The 20858-nt window shown below is 46.3% G+C and overlaps 1 protein-coding gene across 5 annotated transcripts in view; it reads left to right on the top strand.

Moving 5' to 3' along the window:
• SAMD4B (sterile alpha motif domain containing 4B) overlaps positions 1-20858 on the top strand; it is a 1200154-nt gene that overhangs the window by 759500 nt on the left and 419796 nt on the right. For all 5 annotated transcript variants that reach the window (XM_069644257.1, XM_069644253.1, XM_069644254.1 and 2 more), the window contains exon 9: positions 8524-8642. In XM_069644257.1, the coding sequence (XP_069500358.1) occupies positions 8524-8642 (119 nt within the window). The remainder of the gene's footprint in view (positions 1-8523; positions 8643-20858) is intronic.

The following is a 20858-nucleotide window of genomic DNA, read 5'->3' as shown; positions in this document are numbered from 1 at the left end:
CCCTGCAAGCCATCAAAACGGAGACAGCCCGGGCCCTGGGAGTTCAGCAACGATGGCCGTCCTTTCGGAACACCGGAGGCAAGCAAGGGACCTCCAAAGGTTCCGGCGGCGGCTCCTCTACCTACCGTCAAGCGGCCCGTTCCTCGTTGCAGGAGCCCTATAGAGGACGGGGCAAGTCTGGAGGTTCCCGCCGTGGTCGCCAGGGAGGTCAAGGCGGCAAGGCAGCCTCGAAACAGGACTGAACCGACCGTGGCGTCGGGCCCCCGCCGAAGCACCCCGGTGGGAGGCCGGCTGGCGAAGTTCGTCAGCGTGTGGGAGTCCATCTCCACCAACCATTGGGTGCTGGAAACCCTGGCCCAGGGGCACGCCCTCGAGTTTCTAAAGAAGTGCCCTTGTGTGCCACCCGTGGCCAGGAAGGACAACCACGTACCCCAGCTGCTGCTGGTGCTAAGGGCGATGCTCAGGAAAGGTGCCATCGAGCTCGTCCCAAAGAGACTTCGGGGCTCCGGGGTCTACTCAAGATACTTTCTCGTAAAGAAGAAGACGGGAGGTTGGCGTCCCATCCTGGACCTGCGGCGACTGAACAAGTACATCAAGGCTCAGAAGTTCCGGATGGTCACCCTCCAGCACGTACTGGGACAGCTGGAGGAAGATTTCCTGTCGTCATTGGACTTGGAGGATGCCTACTTCCACATCTCCATTCTAAAAAGACACCAGAAGTTCCTCAGGTTCGTGGTCCAAGGACGGCACTACCAGTTCAAAGCCCTCCCGTTCGGATTAAAGGCGGCACCCAGGGTATTCACTAGGTGCCTAGCACCGGTGGCGGCGTGGCTACGCCTACAAGGGATGCACGTCTATCCCTACCTGGACGACTGGCTCATCCGAGCAAGGACAAGGGAGCTCGCCGTGGAACACAGTGAAGACTGTCCAGCTACTCACGGACCTGGGGTTCTCCATCAACTTCCCCTAATCCCACCTGGTCCCTTCGCAGGTCGCCCTGTTTCTGGGAGCCAAGCTCGACACAGTGCACGGCTGGCCTCGCCGGCCGACGAAAGCCATCCTGGGCAAGGTGCAACGCCTGCTAGCCACGGGCGTAGCCAGGGTAAGATCCATCAAATCCCTTCTCGGGTTGATGTCCTCCTGCATCTATCTGGTACGCCTGTGCAGACTTCGAATGCGTCCACTGCAAGAGTTCCTCGACGCACGCTGGATCCAGGCGACGGGCAGCTTCGAGGCTAGGATACCGCTCAACAAGACCTTCCGACGAGCGATCCGGTGGTGGGGCACCCGCACTCATCTGACGGCGGGCGTGGACTTTCAGACCCCAGCTCACCAGGTAATGGTGACGACGGATGCCTCCCTGGAAGGGTGGGGAGCGCATACCGGAGATCTCCACGCGAGAGGCCTCTGGCTCCCGGAGGAAAAACAGCTTCATATCAACATTCTGGAGCTCCGTGCAGTGTTTTGGGCCTCAGGTCATTTCTTCCGTCCCTCAAGGGCAAGGTGGTGAGGATCTTCACCAACAACACCACCACGATGTTCTACATCAGGAAGCAGGGTGGAACCAGATCCTCAGCCCTGTCCCAGGAAGCCCAGGATCTGTGGCACTGGGCCGTCGACCAGGGGATGTTTCTGGTACCTTTTCATCTGGCAGGGATAAAGAACACCATCGCCGACTCACTCAGCAGGGAGCTGCGCTCGTGCCACGAGTGGGAGCTACGCCAGGATCAAGTGGATCAACTCTTCAGGCTGTGGGGCAGACCCCAGTTCGATCTCTTCGCGACGGCGACGAACTCCAAGTGCCAGAGGTTCGCCATCAGGTTCCCCCAACCGAGGAGCATGGGCGATGCTTTCTCGTTCCCCTGGGACAACCTGTTCCTCTGCTTTCCCGCCATTACCACTGCTACTCCGGCACTTCAACCAGCTCAAGAGGTCCCAGTGCAGGATGATCCTCGTCACACCGGCGTGGCCGAGACAGATCTGGTTCCCGGGCCTTCTGGACTTATCGGCGTCCCCACCAGTCAAACTGCCCGTGGACGTGGATCTTCTCTCCAGAGAAGGAGGCGCTGTTCTTCATCATGACCCGAAGTCGCTGAACTTGCAGGCCTGGCTCCTGCAGCAATAGAGTTCGGAGGATACGATATACCGGCCGACTGCAGAGAGGTTCTTGCAAAGGCCAGGGCGTCCTCAACTCAAGTGTTACGGACACAAATGGAAGAGGTTCTCTGTCTGGTGCCTTCAACGGTGCCGTCTGCATAGGCTCAAAGTTCCTATCGTGGAAAACGGCTTTTCTTGTGGCCATCACCTCCGCACGGCGCGTGGGAGAGATTCAGACCCTATCTTGCAACCCTCCATACTTGACTTTTCACGACACGAGGGTGGTGCTCAGCACACATCCCTCCTTCATGCCCAAGGTGCCGTCGGACTTCCACCTCAATGAGCCCTTGGTGTTACCAGTTTTCTTCCCGTCGCCTTCGTCGCCGGCCGAGAGGACTTTGCACTTGCTGATGTAGCTAGAGCACTGAAGTTCTACGTGGACCGCACAAAGAGTTTTTGGAAGACGTCACAGCTTTTTGTGAACTTTGGACCTGTGAATCAAGGGAAGGCTCTCTCGAAGGCTTCCATTTCCAGATGGCTCTCCGGCTGTATCATGCACTGTCAACGGTTGGCAAACCGACCGCTGCCCGGCCTTCCGAGAGCCCATTCGACCAGAGCGATCACTGCTACCACGGCGTTCTTGTCTGGTGTGCCCCTGTTGGACATCTGCAGGGCTGCTACGTGGAGGTCGACGCACACCTTCACGAAATTCTACTGTGTCGATCGGGATTCCAGGGAGGAGTTCAGGGTTGGCCAAGCATTGCTGCGCAACCTGTTCGCCTGAAGGGCCTGGTGAGGAGGTAAGAGTTGCTTAATGTTGAGTTTATGTATTGCTTAATGTTGAGTCTTTTGCCACCTCCTGTGGTTGTGCATGTGTGTCCTGCTATGTAATCCTTTTTTTTTTTTTTTTTTTAATATGTGGCTTTACAATTTTTATTTTTACATAAATAAACATGAACATGAATAATCCAATAAACACACAGCCAATCAATTCAATGTAAATAAGCAACATATCACAACCAATTTAAAAATAATCATCAATGTACTAAAAATAGAACCGGTTGAAGAAGGAAAAAAATTTAAAAAAAAAGGAAAGAAAAAGAAAGGAAAGAGACAGGAAAAAAGAGAGCAAATGCAGGAAATAAGGACTAAGAATACTAATTGCATGAACCATACAACGAATTCAATAATAAAACAACCAATGCACATCCTATAGATGTCATACAACACAATAGTGTACAAGGATATGTATATATTGTCCCAGATCAAAGTTCTGCTTTACTCATAGGCATCAAGAAAGCAGCCCCAAATGTCCCAAAACTTGTCAATGTCATCAGTGAGTTTGTAAATGGCTCTTTCATATGTCGAAATTGTAAGAAGCTCCTCCACCCAATCATCAATGTTGAAAGAATTACTCGATTTCCAGGACCTCAAAATGAATTTTTTAGCAACCATACATGCACGTAGCAGCCAAACTTTCTTTCCAAAGTCAATTTCCTCCAGAAGAGAATCATCGCCTAAAATCAATAATGAGGCATTCATGGGGATTGCAAAGTTTAAGACCAAGCTTAATCTCTCACATACCTTTTCCCAGAACTGCATCGTTTTAGGACAGGACCAAATCAAGTGACTCAGAGATCCTCTAGAACATTTACATTTCCAGCAAAGATTGTTGTCTAAAAGTTGTCTCCTGAATAGTTTCTCCGGCGTCCAATAGGCCCTAAACAACAACTTCGTTTGAGAAGCTCTGAGGGACCAATCCAAACTCACCAAACGAGTGTTCTCACAGCACCTTCGCCAACATCTGAAGTTCACATCTTCCCCCAATTCCTCCGCCCACAGAGCAGGTAATCTCGGATCACCTTTCCGAGTAGCTTTTATGATACTATACATGGTAGAAGCAGGGTGAGATGCACTGAGGCATACAGTTATAGCTGCCCAGGCTGGACTCTGAACAGTCAATTGTGGCACCTCAATACAAGCCGAAATAATAATCTTCAACTTTCGATATTCGGCAAATGAGCATTCCGTCATATCACACCTCTGGCCAAGCTGAGTGAACGTTAACCAGTTCTCCCCATCAAACAAATCTCCAATGTATTTGATACCAGCCACAAACCATTCCGTCCAAAACAGTGTTTTGCCCTGATATTTCAAGGCTGGATTATTCCATATGGAGGCATCTGGATGTAAATATGGATCTGCACTCATACGGATTGAGAGTTCACACCAGCAGTCTTGTAAGAATGAAGTAAGGGCGCTGATTTTTCTTGATTTATTCCTTCGAGTGGTTAGCAGAGCTCTCGGGTCTAATTGGGATACAGCACTGCATTCCCAAGATAAGAGGTCAAAATGCTCAGACTGTACATCTCCAGAGTCAATAACTTTGCACAAATGTCGAGTGGAAAAGGATAAATGGTAGTCTGAGAAATTAGGCAAATTCATTCCCCCCCAATTTCAATGGGAGTTGAAGTTTCCAGATTGCAAGTCTCGGAGGCTTCCCATTCCAAATAAAGTTCTGCATAATCCTATTGACCTCCTTAAAGATGTTTCCTGGTATCTTAATGGGGAGCATGCTCAGGAAGTAATTTATCCGAGGAGCCAGGTTCATCTTCAAACAGTTGATTCTGCCCCATGTCGATAACTTCAAAGGACTCCACCTCATCAAATCTGATTTTAGAGTCGGAAGAATCCGAGCAAAGTTAATGGCAGGTAACTTCACTATGTCTGCTCCAATCCATATGCCAAGATATTTCAACTTTTCAGCACACCACCTGAATTGAAATTGAACACGTGTGTCGTTGACACAACCCGTTGATTGGAAGGATCTCGGATTTACTCCAGTTAATCTTATATCCCGATATCACGGAGAAGGAATGAATGTCTTGCATCAAATAAGAAATACCAACAGCCGGGTCTTGAAGGGCAATCAACAAATCATCAGCATATAACCAAACCAAATTATTCCGACCATTTCCAATTACCGGTTGAAGGCGTACATCCGCCATTAAGCTCACTGCTAGAGGTTCCATAGATATAATAAAAAGGAGAGGTGAAAGAGGGCAACCCTGCCTTGTACCACGATGAAGCTCAAACGGATCGGAAATAAGGCCATTCGTCAGCACACTTGCAGAAGGGTTGGTATATAACAACTTAACCCATCGCTGGAAATCTTGTCCAAATTTCATCTTCCCCAAGCATGCAAATAAAAAGTTCCACTCAACACGATCAAATGCCTTTTCAGCATCCAGGGAAATGACCGCACTGGCAATTGGTTGATTATGCCCTTTCTCAATGGTCAATAGCAGGCGCCTCATGTTGTCCGCCACTGCCCTGCCAGAGACAAAACCCACTTGGTTCTCATGTACCAGAGTTGAAACCACCCTATTTAACCGAACAGCCAGGATCTTGGCCAGTATTTTGCAGTCACAGTTTATCAGACTGATCGGTCGATAATTCTCACATCTGGTAGCAGATCTGTCTTTCTTCCTCATCACTGTAATAGGTGCGTGGTCAGATAGGGCAATAAGGCCAATAGCCGAATCATAGCAACTGGAAGTCACTCGGCCAGAGGTCAAAAAGAACTCAATTCTAGAGTATGTGTCATGACACTGTGAATGAAAACTATAATCCCTGTCCGACGGGTGCTCCAGCCTCCAGATGTCAGCCAGGTTGAACTCCTCAATCAAATTCTCCAAGGATCGTTTGCATCTATTTGGTGTCCTAGTATAATCTCCATTTGATCGATCCAAAGCAGAGTCCATGACCTGATTGAAATCACCACCCACCACAATGGAGTCCATATTAAAACTTTGAAGCAATTGAGCCACTTCATGAAAAAAGATCGGGTCATCCAAATTTGGTGCATACAGATTGCATAGTACAATGTCCACACCTTGAATTCTCACCAGAACGCAAATAATTCTTCCTTCTTTGTCTCCCTTGCTCCTGATGACTGATATAGGCAGATTCTTTTTAATAAGTATCGAAACACCTCTTCTATTAGAGGAATGATTAGAAAAATAAGTATCTCCAACCCAACCTCTTTTCAATTTTTCAGCCTCTGAGTCTTCTAAATGCGTCTCCTGAAGGAATGCGATGTCACAAGGGCATGAACGCAGTTGAGATAAAATCTTAGTCCTTTTCACCACATTGTTGATTCCATTAACATTCCATGAGACAATATTCAGATGATCCACAATTTTAGTACTCATGGTACAAGTAGAATTTCGAGATATATTATAACATATGCAATTACAATCAAAGAACAGGATAGAAAAAGAAAATAGAAAAAAGAAAAGAAAGAAAAGTGTAAAGGCAAACCGACCCCTGCCTGGCCGTCCGAGAGCCCATTCCACCAGAGCGATCGCAGCTACCACAGCGTTCCTATCTGGTGTGCCCTTGCTGGACATCTGCAGGGCTGCTACGTGGAGGTCGACGCACACCTTCACGAAATTCTACTGCGTCGATCGGGATTCCAGGGAGGAGTCCAGGGTCGGACAAGCAGTGCTGCGCAATCTGTTCGCCTAAGGTGAGCCTGGTGAGGAGGTAAGATTTGCTTAATGTTGAGTTTGATGTAATGCTTAATGTTGAGCCTTTGCCACCTCCCGTGGTTGTGCATGTGTGTACTGCTATGTAATCTTATATTCTTGAGCATGTGAATCCATGCCAGACCCCATGCTGGAGAAGGAACAAGTTACTTACCTGTAACTGTTCTGCAGCATGGGTCTGGCATGGATTCACATGCGAACCCTCCCGCCTACCCCTCTGCGGCTCTTCACTTGGTCATACTGCCACTTTACGTGCTACCAAATCTGAGGATGGCTGCCGGAGGCGGGGCTTAGGGAGAGGGCAGTCATTGGCTGTGGGCAGTATGACCCAGAGATCAGTGATTGGTTACTACTAGGAAAGACAGATTAGAAACGAAACTGATACTGATTTTTTTCTGTACCGAGGATTCCCGGCCTGACGGGGAATATTCATGAGCATGTGAATCCATGCCAGACCCATGCTGGAGAACACCAGTTACAGTTAAGTAACTTGTTCCTTCCTGCCAATTATAAACTATATCTTGGTAATAGTCTAGTGTGTCCCTCTGGAATTTATGTACTTCCCTTTGTTCAATTTCTTTTTTGGAACTATACAGGGTCCTGTTCACTTCCAAGATAATTGACAATTCTTCTTTAGTTTTCAGAGTGGCTAGTTGTTCAGTCAATTCGTTAATCTCCTTGTCCAGATTATTTAATGATTTTGCCAGTTCTTCTATTGTCAGGAGAATTAAGTCAAGTGAGCACTTCTTTAATATGTGCTCCCATCTCTTTACAAAATCTGGATTATCCTTACAAAGGGTAGGTCTCAAATATCCCCTCAGGCCTCTTGGGATCCTCTGGGCACGGTAATATTGTGCCAATGTTGTAGCATGTAGTTTTTGCGATATCTCCCTCCTGATAAGTCTCTCCAATTGTGAAATTAATTTCTCTGGATTGGTAGTTGTTAGAATACTACTCTTAATGTCCTTTATCAGTTCTAAGATCCGGTTTGCTTCGTTTTCATCAAATGCAAGGGTAGTTGAGTGTTTTTCTGTTACAGTATTTTTGAGAACAACGTATCAATCTATAATTCTTGGGTACTGCTCAGGCTTTCTTTGTGCCTCCCTATTTTTTTGATTATTGAATATAATGAAGTAAAAATACTTTATTTTTATCAAATTGCGTATATTGCTATATTTTCGAATACGTTTGATGAAATATTGAATATTTGGTTGTATATACAACATTCACAGGGTGTGCAGGGGACGGGAGAGTTCCACAAAGCTGTGGAAATCTACTATTTTTCGATTGAATGTACAACTTTTTTTTCAGAGTTGGTTTCTCCCTAGCACGCCACACTGCAGCACACAAACTAGTTACTGAACCAAACTTAACTAGTAGAGGGCGAACCATCTGTTCCAGGTGAGGTTTTCCTACCTTGTTCGTAGGGACTAGTCAAGACGAGACGCCCTCTATTGTCGCAGTGGCCTGAAATGATATGAACTTATCTTCCTGCCAAATCTACCACTACACTGATTTATTCCCAAAGTATACTGTGACTTACATCTACTCACACCATGCAAGTTTCACTGTGCAGGTAGCCATTCTTGAAGAATTCTACCTTGCACTGGAATAAACCTTAAACTTTAAAAAGCCCACTGTACCTATGAATACTCCCAGTGTGTGGATATGGCAAAGCCAAACATTAACCAGTAGAATCAAATGGCAAATATGTCCGGACCCATTCTGTCTTAATTATGAGACTGACACTTTAAAAAAGTGAGAGCTCTTACATATGGATGCGTCTACAGATTGACAATGCATCTACTTTTAAGCTGCATATACTGATGTGTGTATTTTTGTGTTGAACAATGTTTTCTGTTATTGGTTCCTGTAGGCGTTCACTGAAACACAGAAGAAGAGGCTGCTTTCGTGGAAGCAGCAGGTGCTGAAGTTGCTGCGAACATTGCCCCGGAAGGCAATGCTTGAGATGCAGGGGTACCAACCGCAAAAAGGGTAGGATAAGGTTTTGGTTCAGTCTGCAGTAGTCTGCACCATGCGTATGGTTGCCTTTTAAATTGATCTTGTTTTCCTATTGTGAATGTGAATTTTCTAACTGTGTGCACCCCATTTAGTACGTTTGATGTGTTTGATTAAGCTATTTACTTTCCAACCCTTTTCCCAAAAACATATGGCGATATGCAATATTCCAGAGGACAAAGCATTGCACATTAATAATACATTTTCCAAAAGATGCTTAAAGCTGGATTGCTCATGAATGGCTAGGCCCCTCGCCCACCCACCAGTCTACTCAAGTCTTTTCCTCCATATAGGTTTGGTCAAGCATGCAGCTAGAAACTTTGGTTTCTTTTTTCTTTTAAACATTCATACCTCCCAGGTCCATGGGTTTCTGTTTACTTCATATTCTGTCAGTGTTTTGTATGCTGGCTTTTCTCCCACACTAGCCCTCATTTCCATTCTCTTTCCCTCTAATGTCTTGCCCCTGACCTATTGGGTGGTCTTGTTCCTGGTCTGCATTGGTCCTTTTTTTTCCAGAGCGCTCTGTTCTAGGCCAAACGTATTGTTAGGATGAAAGTCCAGAATTGTAACACATTAGTTTGCAGACTCTTCTTCACATTTATCCTCCTAGACAGTCGTCATCTATGGCCTTGATGGTGATGTAACTTGTGCATCATTTTTGCCATAAGCCTCAAAGCCTTCCAGGGCAGGATGTCCAAAACAAACCTTGTAGTCTTTTCCTCAATAGGCACCCATGAATGGCTGGCTGTGCTGCTCACGGCTGGTTGTGTCTTTTAGAAGTACTGCATGAGGCCACAACCATTTTAACTATTTAGGGAACAAAGTTTGTTTCTTTAAGGTCCCCTTAAAATGTTGACCAATATTTTAAATGTCCAATAAGACTACACAGTTAGGCTTTGATTAACTTATGTGCATGGAATAGTCTGTGGATGGCTGGCTTTAAGGGAGAAATTGGGTGTGTTTTCCTGGGAGATAGCCCAGTAAGTTGAATGTTGACAGTCTTATGATTCGGTGGCTGCCAAATGTTTGAATTTTGTGGTGATTGGCATTGACTGTATCGAGCTGTTAAGAGTGGTATGCCATACGGTTTTCTGCACTATGCCTTTGTAAATCGCTGTACATATCCTAAGGCCGTTGGAAGATTTAGCCATCTATCCTGAACATGCATTCAAAGAAGTGCAACTGCACTCTTAGTTTCAAGAAGAGATCTAAGGTAAGCACTTCAGTGCTCCCTTCCACTGGCCTGATGCCACTAGCTAGATCACGCCACCTCCATGGCTTGCAGTGGATAAGATATGCAACCTACAACTGTTTGACAATGCAGATATTGTATCCTGTTGATCCAAGGAAACCTATTCTGACCACCTTTTGACCACTGGAGCATGTTTTACATCAATTGTCTACTGAAACTGCACCTGGTGCTGTGAAGCTGTCTACATTACACCCCAGCATCAGGTTAACCTCTCCATGAGTCTCTATCAATAAGGGTCCCTATCCTGCATCATCTTAGTTAAACCGTGAGTTGTGCTGGCACTGAAAAGTGTTACCGGTGTTCAATCTGAATCCTTACTCCCTTTGCTAGTGTCTACTTCTCAAGAATGGCAATTGCCTTCAAACTAACTCTTTTTGTGGTCTGTGGTGACTGTAACACAAGAATTAATTGCTGGGTAGTTTTTCACATTGTTCAGTGTTATACGGTTCAAAGATTGAAACCTTCTAAATGTATTTATGGCTTAAAGTAGCTCCTGGATTTTCAAATGCATGTTCCTGTTGAAACTATCTGAAGAAGCAACGCGGGCTCTCGCTGCTCATTCTGCAAACATTGCTCAGTGACTGTCTGTTCGAGAGTGGATGCCCACTTTGGTCGGGCTGTTACTCATATATTCCTCCTCTCTGCACCAACGTTTACTTTTAAAATGGAAGTGATTCAGTTATGAAATATGGAAAACTATGCCCAGTAAAAACAGATGAGTAATGGAAAAGCAGTTGATATTCAAGGCAATGGAAACACTAGTACCAAGCCTTGTAAAATAAGGCCCATAACACTTAAAGTCCTTCCTTGCTAAGGTGCGTAGACATGGTGTCCTTTAGAGCCCCAAGAAGAAACCTTTGGCAGGGAGTCCGTTTATGTGGACAAACAACGCTTGGCATAGCCAAAAGAGTAAAACTGTTTGTGATGAAATAACTAAGATAACTTTAAGATTAGGAATCCTCCCCCTACCCACCACGCTTGAGGGAAGCTCAGGAGGTGATTGGTGTGAGGGCGAATAGGTGGAATTGGTTGTGTCTGGTTCTTTTCGAGCAGCTTATGCCATGTAATGATCACAAGGGAGAGCAATTTGAGAAGATGGCCAGATCGCCACTGATCAGGGAAAGGGAAAGGTAGGGTCAATACTTTGCACATGGACAACTCTGTGGCAGGAGGGGGTGGAATCACCTATGAAGGCTCGCTCCATTACTTCGATTTCACTACAAACCACCCTCTTCAGCTCCTAGTTTTACCAGACCCACATTTGTTGTTGGTTCCTTTCCGTATGGGCTCAGTTGCTGCGGGTGCAGAGGTTGTTTTCCATGTCAGGATTGGTAATGGCTAGGCTGGCCCGTGCAGAAGGGGGGTAGAACACATATCGAATGTATCAAAGTTGCTAGTGGAGTTCAGTAATGGTCCGGCCGGCAAATGCTTTTGTTGTTCTCACAATTCTACACCGAATTAGATACTCCACGATGCAAACATAACATGCAGGATATGTTAGACCTGCTTGACCAAATCCCCATGACCTACATATCCCGATCCATTCGGGAGCAGCTTGAGGTCCCAATAACATTGGATGAAATTGTTAAAGCCATCACTGGCCTTCCCCGGGGTAAGGCAACAGGTCCTGATGGACTTCAGAATTTTACCAAGAACATGCACAATCTTGCCACCTAGACTGCTGGAGGTCTTGTCTGAGGCACTTCGCGAATCCATCATCCCCACCCCCTCTTCAATGCGCGAGGCAATTAGAACAGTTATTCTCAAGCCTGGCAAGCCCAGTGACGAGTGTGGGTCCTACAGGCCCCTCTTGCTCATGAACATAGATACTAAAATACTGGCTAGGACCCTGGCTAACAGATTTCTCCCAATCATGCCGTACCTCGTCCACGACGACCAAAGTGGCTTCGTACCTGGACGTTCAATGACTCTTAATATTAGAAGGTTCTTCAATGTCCTTTCAAGAATAGGCCAGGGGGCGCAGGCAGTTGCAGTCACATTAGACGCACAGAAGGCCTTCGATATGGTCTTGTGGCAGTATATGTGGGCAGTGCTGGAGAAAATGGGGCTAGGCCCAATAATGATTCAATATATCAAGTTATTATACACGTGCCCCACCGCCAGAGTTTTGGTCAACTCTATGACCTCACAACCCTTTGAGTTACGGAGTGGTACACGTCAAGGCTGTCCCTTTTCCCCTATCCTCTTTACAATAGCCATTGAGCCAGTGGCAGATAATGTCCGGGCACGACATTCCCGCAAGTGCGTACGTCTGGCACAACCCCTTTGACATAATATCGTTATATGCGGATGATGTCCTACTATATGTAAGGGACCCATCTACCCACCTGGACCCCATACTGAGAGACATAATCAAGATAGATACTTTCTCTGGCTATACTATTAACTGCACGAAATCCGAGATATTCCCCCTCACCAGTGCAACCCAACAACCGACCTGTAACTATCCCCTCCGCTGGTCCCCTGACAGTATCAAATACTTGGGACTTCAAGTGGCACTATCTAGATCTGCGCTGATCGCTGACAACTACACCTCCTGTGCGGAGTACGTCGAGTCAAAATTGACAAGATGGCGTACCCTGCCACTATCCTTGGTTGGTAGACTTTCATTGATTAAGATGGTTCTGGTTCCCAAGCTTTTATACATTTTCGGAAATGTACCGATCTGACCAGGGCAGAAATATTTTGATGATCTAAACGCAATGGGTTCTCAGTTCCTATGGCATACTGGTGTGGTTCGAAAGAAATGGAAACATATGTTCTTACATTATGAGAAAGGGGGGGTTCACAGCTCCTGACCCTTTATTGGATGGCGGCCCTAGCCCAATTTGCCACGTACTGGTACAAACACCCCACTGCTCTCTTCCACCCACCTCCCCCGCTCCCCATATGTCAGGTTGGAAAAACTGGCCCCGACTGAGGTCAACACTATGACCCTAATACTCCAAAACAAATACACAACTGATGCCCCAGCTGACCCCATTGTGTCCACCCCCTTATGGCGCGGTGCCGCCTTATTAACCTTACATCCACCCCTCGCCCATATGGAGCTTCTCCGGGCTCGAACCTATTCATGACAGATTCCTCTCCTAACACTTGCTAGGTCTGTGGTATCGAGCGCTGACAGATTTATTCCCGGAAGGGAAATGTATCACCCCACAGACATGGCGCTACGACCATACAGGCTTGGCACTGGAAATGCTACAGTACTTTAGCCTCCGAGCTGCAGTCCGAGGCATGTGGTCACCATTCCCAGAAGAACCCCCAGATACCCAGGAGTTACACTGTTAGGCAGAATCCTGTGCAGTGCTCTTAGGGACCACTACACACAATTAAGTCTACAGGTGGCAATACAAGTTTTACCTTTGGTACAAGCCTGTACTACTATGTTAAAGTGGTAGCAGTAGCGGAGCAGCCAGGCTTATCTCAAGAGTATATGAGCAGTAGCAGAGATTACACAAAGGGGCCACAATTACTGTGACTCAAGCAAACACTGACTCAAGGTTTCAGGTAAAAAATATAAGTACATTTGTTTTTAAACCATTTGTTATAAACACAACGCTTCTATTAATTCAAAATCGCACGTAAAATACAATACAACCAACCATTTCACTTTGGTACACTCTTACTCAAGGTAAGTACCCTATGTTTTAACGGACCAGTGTTGTGAAACAAAAGACGTTACCGGGAATACACTTGCGATCACTTTTTGACAGTAATGACAGTTCGGTCTTATTAAAACGCATATCCGCTGCAAGAAATGTTACCGGGGCAAAAACACACTTAGCAAAAATCATAGGCAATACTTTTGTCAAGGCAGACAGAATCAGAGAACACTAGTTGACAGGAATTCAAGAGTCAATAGGGATTCACCCTAATTCCTCGAGCAGAACACAGTACCTTATTCAATGAAGAAGCTGGTGCCACGGCAGTTGTGCCTGTTGGTTTCCTACAGACCCACGGTTCCTGGAGCTTCGGTGCGAAGGACGACGTCTGGAGGGGTCTGCACCACACAGGGATGAAGCCGGCAGCAGCGACGCTGAATAAAAGGTGCGCTCCTTAAAAACAGGAGAGGCTATTCAGATGGCTATCCGAACCACTACAGCAGTGTGCAGCGATTTCAACCAAGAAGAGGATCCTCTGGCTGTGGAAGAGGAGCTGGTTATCCCCACCAGGCTCAATGGAAGAAGACTCCAGACTGGATCTTCTATAGTCGTCGAAGGGTAGATAGCTCGGGACTGCAGCAGGGCTTCTCTCGGACCGGGGTAGTTGCAGCAGCCGTCGTCGTCTCCGCTTCTCTTCCCACCTCTTCCTCCCCACCCCTACAGACTGCATCAAACTAAGCAGCCGTTTCTGCCTCTGCCCATTTCGTGAGGTCCGCCCACCACAACTCGACCCTTGGCCTCTGAACAGCCTTCCAGCACATTGCTATCCTCAGTTTGGCAAGGATGTATGCCAGGCCTTTCATTTTGCTAATGTGCCTTAGATTGTGTGGCCTAGGGAAACCCCCCAGCATGCATGGCCAGGCCGATTCCACCTCCAGCGTGATGCCTTTTCCTGCCAAACGTGTCTTCAGTTTTAACCAAAATCTTCCCACCTCTGGACAAGCCCAGAACATATGTAACATCCCGGCTTCCTCCTCCCCGCACCTGGGGCATCTGAGTCGTCTGATCACCAAACCTGGTGATCTTCCTGGGGTGAAATATGCTCTATGCGTGACATATAATTGGATCTGCTGGAGCCTTGCGTTCCGGGACTCCTTTTTATGATATCTTTGGACCCTATCCCAGAGCCCATTCGACATGGTCTCCCCCACCTCTTCTTCCCAGAGTAGTCTCAATTGGAGCAATTCCCTCCCCACTTTAGATCCCAGCAGCTCGTATATCCGGGATATCTCATGGCCACCCTCTGAAATGTCATATATCGTCTCCATGGCGGTATCCGGTTGCTCGGATAGCACTACCACTGGCCACTTTTCTCGCACTCGTTTAACCATTCTGGAGTGGGATATATACTGCCCCTTATGCACCCCGGTGTCGTCAATCAGTTTCTGGAATGCCAGTGCCTCCCCTTCTTGCCATATGTCTCCCAGGGTGGCCAGGCCCATCGGTTTCCAGTACTTTCGGACGCTGTGTATCAATTGAGGGTCCTCTCTGCATAGTGCCACCAGTGGCACCTGCATAGAAAATGGGGCCGGGCATCCCGCCATCTGCATGCCCTGTGCCACATCTTCCAGCCAAGCACCAACAGCTTCGCAACACAAGAAGGACTTTAACAAAAAGAAATGGCGAATAAACAGGACCGGAGCCTAAAGAAAGTATTTGGTCAAGCGGGTTTATGTTCAAGGCTAATGTAATAGCCTAAAACAATACCACGTTTATATAATATAATCGCGGTAGAAAAGTTAGGGTAGATACCACTGCCACCAGCCAAGTCTAAATGTTAAGAGCGAAACAATGCTCTAGGAGGTACAGATAAAAAATGCTAAGGAGTAACCCTTTCCAGTACTCCATGTAAGATGGAGTGTACTGGATCTGTGGTTAAATGACTAAGTAAAGTTAATGCCAACTTTACTCTTTTCTGGGGGACTGTAGTCAGCCTCAGAAATGGAGTCGGTGGGAAGTCTAAAAGACAACCCTGTGTCACTGCACGGAAGGTGCTGTGTAACACACAAAAGAGGGGGACTACTGAAGTGGTGTACTCCAGAGTCCACAATCACAAAAAGAGGTAAGACGCATTGGCAAAACATAGGTAAGAGTGGGGGAAAAGCTCACACTCCTACCAAGTGAAATAAATAATTTCCAGAAATCCAGCAAAGCTGCTGGGGGACTCGCTAGGTGAGGGAAATTAGCCATATGAGAATTCTCCCTAGCATACACTACATTGCCAACTCCAGCAACAACCGGAGTATCATCTCCTCCTTATATAAAATCCTACTAACAAAACTCTTAGATATGGCCCCCAAGACCTGGAGTGCATGGGCCGATGAACTCGGCCTTGATATCACGGATGACATGTGGAAAAGGATGTGCTCTCATACAAGTAAGGTTTCCCTAAATTCCAGATACCGCTGTATGCAGTACAAAATACTGAATTGAGTGTACTACACCCCACACAAACTGTGGCCGCGTGCAGTTCTGCCCTAGGTTGTGCTGAGAATGCGGATCACGCACATATGTTTTGGTTGTGCACTGTGCTCGATGCATTCTGGGGAGATAATCTCGAGGCACTTTCTGAAATTGCGGGTACTGCAATCAACCCGGACCCAATGGCGTTGCTGTTTGGTATCTGGAAGGGGGGATGGGTTTAAGAAAATGGCAAGATTCCTGAATGTGGGATGAATGGTCGCTAAGAAATGTATATTAGTGTTGGAAATGCCCCTCCCCACCCCCCTTTTTAAGATGTGGCTCTCGGCCCTCACTTGGACACAAACATGTGAAGAGGAATGCATTGCCTCTCTACCAGCGCAGTCTCGCCCCAGAAATGTTTGGACTGCCTTCTGTAGCTACCTAAATGAAGATACTGATGAGGACTCAATCCCAGCCGTATCGCCATCCACATGAGCATTGCACAAACTATTGCTGTAAATACCTGCCTCTTACCCAGTGTAGATGATACCTACGACTGTTTATGTATCCACTGTATTATGTAAGACTATAATAATGTGAAAGTTCTCAAAGCATGTACCTGCCGAAACTATGACAATAAAACAAAAGTTTAAAAAAAGAAATAAATTGGTAATGGCTAGGAGGCGGCTCCAAACTCCTGCTAGATGGTTACTGATGCTTTGCAGAAGGACAACCCGGGCACCCTCGAGATACAGATCACCAGGAGTCCCACAATGGCAGGAGACCTCCAGGACATGGTGGAAGCGAGTAACAGCGAAGAACACTGCGCTCAGGTGGGGGCAGGTGAACCATATTGCAAACACACAAAACCTGCTTCTCAAAGGTCTCTCTTCAAGATGGAGACTGACCGCTGTGGAAGGACTTTTCTTGGGTCACAGGCTGGAGACTTAGTGTTCCAAGTAGAAATGTGGAATGCAGACTGGTGCACTGCAGATGCACTGGTGAAGATTTTGAGTAAACATGTTGGCTGGAAAGGACAAACGTGTTCACCACATTCTCTAAATGTATTTATTTCAGGTAAATAATGTTCCTAAATGCCGGATTTGTTGAGGCTTTTCAGGTAGGACAAAAAAGAAAGGTTGATTAGGATCCTATCAGTGGTTTAGCAAAATAAGGTTTTTGAGCTCTAGAAAGATGGTTAAAGACGTCTGGGAAAATAAAGATGTGAAAAAGCTGGTCCTTGAGACAATCTCCTTCTCCTGACCCTAAATAGCCTTCAAGAAGAGACCAAGGGACTCTAGGATCAGAGAGCACCACCAGCATCAGGTCAGATATCTACTGCACTTTTAGATGAAACGTTGGCATTCGCTTACCAGATTTTACTGTCACTCACCTGACAAAGCCGCTTCTCACTTCAGGCGATTAAGAAATGAAAACTTCATATTCAGTAACTTTGAGAACTGTAACGTTGGTAGCCACTGCTCCATCAGCAGACTACTTCATGGGGTCCAAAGTCGGTATCTCCAATGACGTATCCAGCTGCTTTCACTGCTGCAGTCTACTGCAACCGAGTTGTCCATATGTAAAGAAATTACCCCAGAATAACTTGGAAAACAATGTTTGAGAAAAATGGAAAAATAAGTGAGAAAAAAAAGCCTGAATAGGAGAGGAAAAAAGAGATGGATAAGGAGTTGGGGAAAGAAAAAGAAAAGCAAGCAAAAATACACACTCTGAGGCAGGTGGATAATAGTGAGTCCAAATACACCAGTAGAGAGCTGTTTAGTTTGCATAGGAGAGGATATTGCCTCAATGAAGGCTATCATAATGGCCTTTGAGGCTAGGAAGGCTTCTCGGCTCAACCTATTCTGGACTAGGTGGAGTGTGAAATATTGACCTACCCTTTTAGAGGTGGGTAGCAAGAAAGCCTCAGGGACAGATCTGTATACTATGCTGGAGATGAGTCAACCCAAGAAGGGTGAAGAACAATTGTATTTTTGTTATTACTTTTTTTTAAAGTATTTGAGCATGGACTTACCTTTTGAGAAGCAGCAGAGCACTGTACAACAATGGGTTAACCGGGAATACATGTACGGTGGCACAGGATGCAGCAGCACTGTGTTGAATTACAGTTAAGCAACATGAGCAGTAATTAGGGGTGTGGTCAGCTGACCTGTGTAGGCGGGTCACTGGGGTATGTGAAGGTGCTTGTTGAAGAATAGGTTTTTGAGCTGATTTCTAAATTGCGTGAGGTGGATAATATTTTAGTGGGCAGTCTGGCCATCTGTGGAAGGACCTTATGTCTTCCCTCTTCAAAAGAAACACCACATCAGATATACCTATAAAAAGGATGATCCCTTTAGGAGTATTCTATGTCATAGATCTTATTAATTCAGTATGTAACTTGGGGCTTTGGCCTGCAACTAAGAGGAAAAAAGTTACTCTGTAGAAAGGCATATTTTCCATGAGAATAATAACTTTGTCTGGTTAAAAGGATTACAAATATTTAAGACCTGCATAAGCTTTCGAAGTTCCTCTTTGATTAGCGATGACGCACCTATGTGCTTGAGGTGACTCGCTTTACCTGATTCTTGGGTGGCTGCAGTTGCCAGAGTGGCGGGTCAGAAGGAAACCGACTCAGATTTTCCATTTCACTTCAGAGGTTTATTAACTTATATGTGAAAACGCCTGACTTTCCTTTTATGAAGGGTGTTATTTACCCAACACAACTAAGGTGCTTGTCAGTGAAAGTCCAAAACAATCTCTGTCCGCTGTCCAAAGTACCCTGTTCTAGCCCTGCTATTAGAGCAAAACGAAATACATAAGAATGACTCCCTTCTCTTGTGGCTAGGTTCTTGCACCAAATTCAGTTCAATAAAGTATATTTATATAGTTCTCAGCAATTGTTCTTGTCAATACTGCTACACATAGACTAGGTAATACCCTAGACCTGATTTTTGCAAATAAAATATTTCAGCATTGTCCACGGAACCAGTATTATGGTCGGATCATCTACTGTTATCCGGTTCTCTGGATCAATCAGGGCGGCTGCCTAAGGCTGCTGTAGCTAAAATCTGGCAACGCTTGTGACGTGCCGTTGATACCCAGAGTATGGCCTCTGATATTAATACTAAATGCACATCTGATTGTCCTGTGTCACGGTCTTCTCGATCCCATGTACTTGTGGAAGCTGCCAATATGGTTGCTCCCCTTCGACTGATCCAACCACTTAGACTACCATCAGAACCCTGGTTTTCTGACCAACTTAAAGCAGTGCGGCTTAAACTTAGACACACAGAGAGACAATGGCGTAAAGCCTATGACCCGTTCCAAATGTTACTCTAGAGGGCCTGTTCTAAAGAATACTCAGCAGCCATCAAAACTGCCAAAGCAGCCTATATTGCTGAAAAAATTGAATCCTCCGTGGGCCAAGCCTCTGTTTGTGGCAGTGAACTCACTGATCTCGACAGAAAAACTCTCCCCCAAAGTTATCCCTACCCAGGAACTGTGTGACGCTTTGTCCCAGTATTTTATTACAAAAATCAACACTATTCGCCAAAATATTGCGGCATCCCTGACCATTTCCACCCCTGTGGATAAACACCTCCCTCCTGCTATGGATCCTATTAGGCCTATAGGGTGGTCAGTGTTTACTATGTTCACTGAGGAATTGGTTTTAACAGCTATTCTTAAGATGCTATCCTGTTAGCTGTGATGAAGCAAATTACCCCTGCCCTTCTTACTGTTTACACAGCAGCAATTAAATAATGCCTGCCAAACAGGGTAAGTACCTCAGGAATTAAAGGCGGCTAGAGTGATTCCGCTTTTGAAATAACCGTCCCTCGACCCTGGTACCTTGTCCAATTTCCGTCCTATTTCTCTTCTACCTTTCTTGGCTAAACTGCTAGAATCACCGTTGTCACCCCTACTTTCTACATTTCTGGAATCTTCTTGCTTGCTTGATCCTGTTCAATAGGGATTTCGTCCAGGCAGTGGCACAGTGTGTGTGTGTGTGCTGGTCGCCGTCCAGGATGATATGGCCAGGTTGGTGGACGCAGGTGGAGTGTGCGTTCTGATACTATTAGATCTCTCAGCAGCCTTCGACACGGTCAACCACTCCATCCTGCTGTCTCGCCTTGCCCAGTTGGGGATATCTGGGATGGTGCCAGCCAGGTTCACCTCCTTTCTGGCAGATCACACCCAGACCCTCTCTATGCCTCCTTTCCTTTCTGCCCCTTGTCACCTCAGCTCTTGTGTCCCACAAAGCTCCTCTTTGTCTCCCATTTTGTTCAATATATACATCTGGGCCCTTGTGTGTCTCATCCGCTCCTTTGGCAACAGATGTTACTCTTATGCAGACGACTCTCAGATCCTGATCCGGCTGGATCTTGATCGGGATGAAATGTCGTCTTGCCTGCGGGATGTCTGGCTCCTGTGGGAGATTGGATGGACCACAATTGGCTAAAATTGAACAGGGACAAAACTGAGGTGATGGTGGTGGGCTGTCCTCCTGATCCTTCACTCTGGCCTCCTTCCCTAGGTCCTCTGGCCACCCCAGTAGACAAGGTTAAACACCTTGATTGTACTATCTGCTTCATTGTCTATGGACAAGCAAGTAACAGCTGTATGTCAAGCTGGTCACTTTCAACTCAAGACACTTAGGAAGGTACTCCCTATGATCCCTGCCCCTCTGCGCCCTCCTGTAGTTGCGGCTTTGGTGATCTGTTGTAACTTCCTTTATTTGGGTCAACCTAAGGGAGTTATCTGCTGGCTTCAACGGCTCCAAAACCTGGCCACCTGGTTGCCACAGGCTCCCCTTATGGAGCCCATATATCTCCAGTACTTCGAGCCCTG

The sequence above is a fragment of the Ambystoma mexicanum genome, chromosome 2p (genome assembly GCF_040938575.1).
Source record: "Ambystoma mexicanum isolate Mex_15411 chromosome 2p, UKY_AmexF1_1, whole genome shotgun sequence".
Lineage (NCBI taxonomy): Eukaryota > Metazoa > Chordata > Amphibia > Caudata > Ambystomatidae > Ambystoma > Ambystoma mexicanum.
The sequence above is the reverse complement of the archived record's forward strand: the minus strand, read 5'-3'. Positions and strand labels throughout refer to the sequence as shown.